General features: G+C 39.1%; 1 protein-coding gene across 9 annotated transcripts in view; it reads right to left on the bottom strand.

Moving 5' to 3' along the window:
• The window catches only part of MRPL47 (mitochondrial ribosomal protein L47), a 38882-nt gene that overhangs the window by 8282 nt on the left and 23119 nt on the right, over positions 1 to 7481 (bottom strand). For 5 of the 9 annotated variants that reach the window (XM_045903328.3, XM_045903337.3, XM_045903333.3 and 2 more), the window contains exons 5-7: positions 5409 to 5539; positions 3480 to 3575; positions 191 to 420 (exon numbers count right to left, since the gene is read on the bottom strand). In XM_045903328.3, coding sequence (XP_045759284.1) covers positions 297 to 420; positions 3480 to 3575; positions 5409 to 5539 — 351 coding nt within the window. In that variant the 3' untranslated portion in view covers positions 191 to 296. Of the gene's footprint in view, positions 1 to 190; positions 421 to 1387; positions 1603 to 1809; positions 1856 to 3479; positions 3576 to 5408; positions 5540 to 7481 lie in introns of those variants that run through there. The other 4 variants (XM_045903329.3, XM_064584991.1, XM_064584984.1 and 1 more) reach the window with 4 other exon arrangements.

Raw genomic sequence — 7481 nt, 5'->3', positions numbered from 1 at the left:
CCTCTGCTATAGCAGTTGACATTACTTTCCCACCCCAGGGTACAGGTGATGTTAATTAAAGTCTGTTTAGATGTCAGAATTTATAAAGTGGGTATCTGAACTTTATACCTGATTTTTAAAAAATTTTGGCAGAAGCATGACCACTTCCAGAGTTAGCATGCATATTAATTCTTAAAAGAGTTGATAGTCATTTGACTAAAAACACAATTTCTTTATAAAATTACTTAATACACATTTACTTTTGTATATAGACTTATCAAAGGAAAACAAAATGGCAACTTAAGAATTCAGACATTTTAGATAAGACTTGATTTCTGGGCTTCAGAAAGATGTGGAAACTTTTTCTGAAGAAATTTTTCTTTCTTTTTCTCTAAACTTTTCTTTCTTGCTTCAATGCGGGCTCGTTTCTCAAGTCTCAATCTAGAATAATAAAAGCATAACAGCAATTTATACAAAACTATTCCCCTGTTATTCAGTACTATCAAAGTATGTCCAAATCAATTACCTAAGAGTCTCAGTCATGCCAGCCTCCATCTTAAGTGTGTCATGTAGACTATTAAACTTGAATAATCACTGTAAACCTACACAAGTCAGAGATGAACTTGAAATAAAAACCCTCTGTAACCCTACACCAATTCTTCTGTTTCCTACCTGAAAAGAATGAACAGATCATGTGAGCCTGTAAAAGACTGGGCTACCTTTCTATACTTTAAAAGCACTAGTTTTATTGAATACAATAGATTTTTCTGTACCCTGAGATATATCCTGAGACTTTTAGGAATTCCCTAATTCCAAATAGCACTCAGTCTACCATATCATTTTCCCTACAACAGAGAGAATAAAACTCTACTAACAGATGATGCTTACGTGCTAGTTAGACTCGCCACTTTCTATGTGAGTTTGCTTCTACCCATCACCCATCCTGGAGCATGAAGCGTTTGTGCCTCAGCTAAAATTATTTTGACCTCCAAGGTCAATTATGAATCAAAATTGCAAATGACAAATTCATCATGGATGCCAACCCTCTACTGTACTTAAGATGACATTTTCCAGGATATTGTATTGATCACTAGGCATAAGTTTATATAAAATATAACAAGAATTAAGTGCTATGTAGTGAATAACTTAATAGGCCAGTGCTGTGGGAGAGGTCATAGAAATCTGAGATAAGAATTCTATCTGGGTGAAGACCAAAATAGGCGTAGATGTTTAAAAATATAAGGTATTTTGTAAATTAAGTATAAAAACCAAAGCTGAAATCAGATAACCCATTCTATTCATCAGTCTTTGCTCCAACTAAATTTTAGCCATTAAAAAAATCAACCCATATGAAAGAATAAGGTTTGTTATTCTTTTTTTTTTTTTAAAGATTTTATTTATTTATTTGACAGAGACAGAGAGCAGGAACACAAGCAGGGGGAGTGGGAGAGGGAGAAGCAGGCTTCCTGTTGAGCCGGGAGCCCGATGTGGGACTCGATCCCAGGACCCTGGGATCATGACCTGAGCCGAAGGCAGTCGCTTAACCAACTGAGCCACCCAGGCGCCTGAAGGTTTGTTATTAAGAATAGTCAGAAGATTATGCTTCATGCTCTGAAGGTAAGGCTAAAAAGGTAGTTTCAAAAATAGAGTAATTAGAACATGTATAAGGCCTGTAAGAGTGACACTGGATTCATAAATTCTCATACGTTATTTTAAAAGTCAACTATAACTTCACCTTGTATGACTATGGGACAAAAGCACCAAATGGCACATTAGGCTTAGAGAAACTGGAGGAAAAAAACAGTGCAGTTGAATTTCTTAATTGCTTAGCATCTGAACTGGGCCTTAAAATGTGAATGGTGGAGAGATTTCAGACCTGTAAATAAAGGAGCAACAAAAGGAAAATAAGCAAGACTATTCAGGAAATAAGAAAGGTATGACTTTTATGAAGGATATGCAGCTAACACTAAGTTGTGGAAATGGGTGGGAAGGAGTTGGGATTTGTTCTGTAGACAAGAAGCTACTGTAGATTTTTGAACAACACTGATAAAAAAGGTTTGAGGAAAATGAGCCAGGAAGCAATATGTGAATGGACTGGAGTGAGGAAGATGTTCAATAATTCATTTTGATGAAGAGGGAATGCACTAGGGCAGAGATGGGAGTACGAAGGACAGACCCTGGAGACCTTCTGCAAGAAGAATTAAATCAAGGATTGACCACATCTAGAGCACTGATGATGAAAAAGATGAGTGCTACTTAATGCCCATGTAGAACGGATGTACTATATAAAAGGGTTCTGGACCTAATTCCATGGGTGGTGGGCCCCCCTTCCCCACCCTCCTACCAAGCAATTCTCAGACACCAGCAGAATGTCTGAGACTTCCAACTTAATTCTGATACTATCTACATGGAAACTGCATCAGAGGTCGTCACCTGTGCTCAACAACCCGCTACAGGCTGGAAGTTCCCACAACTTTTTGACCTTCAAATGCCAGTTCCAAGTCCAGGTTGTTATCTGTACTTCTGACAGGCTAGCTGTAAATCAGAGGTTCCAAAGATCCCTCCTTAGGTTCGATTAATTTGCTGGAGTTGTTCACAGAATTCAGGAAACCCCTTTACTCACTAGATTACTGATTTATTATAAGAGGATATAGGGCGCCTGGGTGGCTCAGTTGGTTAAGCGACTGCCTTCGGCTCAGGTCATGATCCTAGAGTCCCTGGATCGAGTCCCGCATCGGGCTCCCTGCTCGGCGGGGAGTCTGCTTCTCCCTCTGACCCTCCCCCCTCTCATGTGCTCTCTCTCTCTCAAATAAATAAATAAAATCTTTAAAAAAAAAAAAAAAGGATATAAACTCAGGAGCAACCAGATAGAAGAGGTGCACAGGGCAAAGAGTGGGGCATCCCACTCCCCTCCAATTTCCAGGTGCTACTCACCGAAAGTGAAGCTCCCTGAACCCTGTCCTCTTGGGTTTTTATGGAGGATTCATCACATAGGCATGGCTGATTAAATCACTTGCCACTGGCAACTGATTCCCCTCCAGCCCCTTTCCCCTCTCCAGAAATCAGGGAGTGGGACTGAAAGTTTCAACCATCTATTCAAAGTTGGTTCCTCTAGCAACTAGTCCCCATCATTAGGTGCTCTCCAAAAGTTACATCATTAATGTAACAAAAGATGCACTCCCCTCACCCTAGCTCCCTTTCATGCGATAACATGAGCTCCTATGTTATGCAACTGAAGTATCTGGACCTTCCTTTTCACATTACAGAGGGATTTAATCATGTACTTACATACAGATTGATGAACAGAAGGGCAATACAAATTTTTGAAAGGATATACACTAGAATGTTAACAGAAGCTATTTCTGCATGGTGAGATTATAGAAGACTTTAACTTCATCTTTTCTACCTGATTCTTCTATTTTTTCCCATAATGTACGTGTATTACTTACGTAAAAGCTTAACTTGTGTTAAGTTTCATTATTAAGAGTATTTGTGCTCACCTGACAAAACGTTCCACGTAGGGCATTGCAAAGAATCGTTTCCTATTGTATCTTTTATTTAGGTACCAAGGTATAGGCCACTGCTTAAATTTGTGCCTGCCAAGAAAACAAAAAGGTACTGACTTAATAGAAAATATTTAATACATTTTTCACTTGTTACAGAAAGTTTTAGCCATCTTTGAGCTAAATATGTTTCAATAAAATGAGATGTAACTGGCTTTCTTTTTTAAACTGGCTTTTAAAAGATTTTACAGGGGCACCTGGGTGGTTCAGTTGGTTAAACGTCTGACTCTTTATTTCGCCTTAGCTCATGATCTGAGGGTCATGAGATCAAGCCCCATGTCGGGCTCCACGCTGAGCACGGAGCCTGTTTAGGATTCTCTTTCCCTCTGCCCCTCCCCCTGCAATAATATTAATATAACATAATATGCTACATGTTCTTGTTGACAGAAAAAAAACCTCAGATGAAATGTTTTTAAGAAGGAGCTCTGCATTTAAAAGGTTTAGCATCTTAAATATTTTAACATGCAATAGAAAATTAGGGAAAAGGCACTGGAATTATAATGTTTGAGTTAATAAACTACATTGGAAAGATGACATAATTGCTTTGTTTACTACTTTGTTTAGCTCTGGAAAGTTAAAAAGCAAAATTTTAAAAAATCTGGAAGAGAATAGCATCATCCAGATTCTAGTATTGACACAGATTCTCTCCTTTATCCTCACCCTTTCCTAATTGGCCTCAACTGGATTAATCCAAATAAAAATTAGTAAAAAATGAAGTTTCTACTTAGATGTTTTGGTAATTTCTCTTTCCTGTATTGGATTACACAGTTACAGACATACAGCTACTCCCCTACATTTGGCTCCAAGCAGCCCCATTACTGCAAACTCCATTAAAAGATCCTATCTAATGAGTAAGCACTATTATGTGGTTTACTTTCAGGAGCGCATGGAAGGTCTCTAACCACCCACAATGCCTTCTTCATTTTGCTGACTGATGTTTAAAATTCTACTAAGTATGCTTCCTTTTAGCAGCTCAATTCAAATGTCAATACAACCCTGGAAGAGACAGACTACAGTGGGTCTTCTCAATTATTTATACCTCAGTTTGAATGTTTATTATCAGATCCTTTCCCAAGGTCTGACAGAACTTCGGGAACTAGAGGGACAAAAGGTGGAAAGATGTAATGAAAATAAACTGTTTCATAATTTGGACTAGGGCTTATCCTGATGGCAATGGGAGCAAACATTGAAATGGGTTCATATGGCCTTATTCCTTGAGAACTTCCTTTTTTTTTTTTGAGAATTTTTTAAATCTCAGGTTTTTTTTTTTTTTTTAAGATTTCTTTATTTATTTGACAGAGAGAGAAACACAGCGAGAGATGGAACACAAGCAGAGGGCGTGGAAGGGGGAGAAGCAGGCTTCCCGCTGAGCAGGGAGCCCGATGTGGGGCTCCATCCCAGGACCCTGGAATCATGACCTGAGCCGAAGGCAGACGCTTAATGACTGAGCCACCCAGGTGCCGCTTAAGTCTCAGGTTCTTAAGTGGCAGGTATGTGTCCTAAAATGAGCTTCATGGTATTTATAACTCTTTGAAATTACATGTGCACATGTACATTTTTCTAGGGAAAGGATCTATAACTTTAATCAAATTCTCAAAAAGTCATATGACTGACATAAGTTAGGAACTACTGTTATAAAGAACCTACAAATAACTAAATCATGAGAATGGGGTCCCTGGCCTACCAGATAATGTTACCTTCATTCATATCCTGGGGTCCCAAAGGGGCCTGGGGACCTCTGTTTACATTACATACATCTATAATATATTTCATATGGTGAGAGTTTTTGTAAAAGATACTGGACAGGAGAATAAGCCATGAGACTGCCACTCTCATCGTGGAAAAACCACAGTGGGAACTATGTACCAGATGATTCTTCCAAAGATGTCTCTTCTCCAAGCACCAGGTCTAGCTTTTTCTTGACCAGTCTGAAGAAGTCTTAGGGCATCTTCTCTTTCCTGGACAACTTTATCTAATGCATCCATGGAATCTATTACCTGGTAAGAGAATAAGAAGATGTAATTTCAACAATCACCTACAACAAATACCAAAAAAAAAGAGAGAGAACATATAAAGACAATGCTACAGAAAACCTTAATGAATATTTTTGTCAAAGAACCATTCTGGGGGCACCTGGGTGGTTCAGTCGGTTAAGCGTCTGCCTTCGGCTCAGGTCATGATCCCAGGGTCCTGGGATGGAGTCCCGCATTGGGCTCCCCCTGCTCTGCAGGAAGCCTGCTTCTCCCTCTCCCTCTGCTGCTACCCCTGCTTGTGCTGTCTCTCTCTCTGTCAAATAAATAGATGAAATCTTTAAAAAACAAAAAACCATTCTGTCAAATATTTCCTAAAAATCTTTTTGGCACAGGTATGTATACATGGGTGCTTACAATATCACTTTTTGTAATTTTTTAAAAGTTTAGTTTCATTTATTTTTTAAAAGATTTATTTGAGAGAGAGAGAAAGAGAGAGAACCTTCGTGTGCATGCAAGTTGGAGGAGGGGCAGAGGGAGAGAATCTTCAAGCAGACTCCCGCTGAGTGTGAGCTTGACTCGGGGCTTGATCTCACAACCCATGAGATCATGACCTGAGCTGAAACCAAGAGCCAGATGCTCAAACGACTAAGCCACCCAGGTGCCCCAAAAGTTTAATTTCATTTAAATGAAGATCTACTTAGCTCAGATTTCCATATATATGTATTAGTTTTGCTTAGAGTGGGATACACTTGCAGAGACTCCTTATGGAGACCCCATTTGACTCCTGTTATTTCAAAACTCAATGAATTATTAAATGATAACAGTTTGCTAAAACCCATGTTTTGGCCTCAACTAATCAGTGTGCCCTAACACACAGACACTGATATTTTGACCTAATTGGCAGCCGCTACTATTACAGAGAATGGAGTATCAGTCTACCCCGATCCTAATCTCTAAAGATCCATCAAGATGGAAGAAGATCCTATTAGGACCTCTATTCTTATCTCTTTCTTTTAACATTTCTATTGAGTTTTACAATGCATATAATAATATACTGGTAAGGCAATATATGTATTTTTATAAATAAATATTCATATTTGGGGACTAAAATGACAGGTGAGCTAAATTTTTTCATAGCTCTAAATACTGAGAGGCATTTTTAGCTGGTTGTATGTATTCTCTGTGAGCATCATAACAAATAGAAATATTGCACATACATACTTGTTTCTTAAAAGAGTTCTCAAAAATGGGGGGGGGGAGGGACGACAGATTAGATTATAATCTTCCAGGGGCGCATGAGTGGCTCAGTTGGTTAAGCGTCTGACTCTTGATTTCAGCTCAGGTCATGATCTCAGGGTCATGAGATCAAGCCCTACATTGGGCTCCATGCTGGGTGTAGAGCCTACTTAAGATTCTCTCTCCCTCTCCCACTGCCCACCACCCCCACATGCACAGGTGCGCACACTCTTAAAAAAAAAAAAAAGTCTCCTAGTTGGCTGCGAGACCCAAAAGAGATATGAAAGCCACAAATTTAGATAGACTACCTCATAACCCATACACTCAGCTCACACTCAGTGCTTCTATTCTCCCTTCTTCCATCAAAGCCATAATGAGCAGCTGAATCCACATGTACTTCCTTAACTATATGAATTTCTACAAAATCTCTGAGAAATAAAAGATGGGTGAGAATAGTGAATCCTATTTTGAAGACAGACAAACTCAGAAGAGTGAAGAAACCAGACTGGTCATGGCCTAATATGAAGCTGTGTAGTTCTTAGTAACTTAGTAAGCCTGGCTGTGAACCGACTACATTAGAGTTCTCCCATGCAAGCTTACTTCTGGGGCTCCTAACTGAAATCTAATGTTAGCTCACAAAGAAAGTAAATGGCTACCCAGTCCACAGAGTTAACATCCAATTACTCATGTTCATGCCACCAGATAAGAAGGAAAATCAGAAGTATCAATT

The sequence above is a fragment of the Mirounga angustirostris genome, unplaced genomic scaffold, assembly GCF_029215605.1.
Source record: "Mirounga angustirostris isolate CCGP_5_RB_7025 unplaced genomic scaffold, mMirAng1.0.hap1 SCAF_1, whole genome shotgun sequence".
Lineage (NCBI taxonomy): Eukaryota > Metazoa > Chordata > Mammalia > Carnivora > Phocidae > Mirounga > Mirounga angustirostris.
Note: the sequence above shows the minus strand (reverse complement) of the source record. Positions and strands in the feature narration are given on the sequence as shown.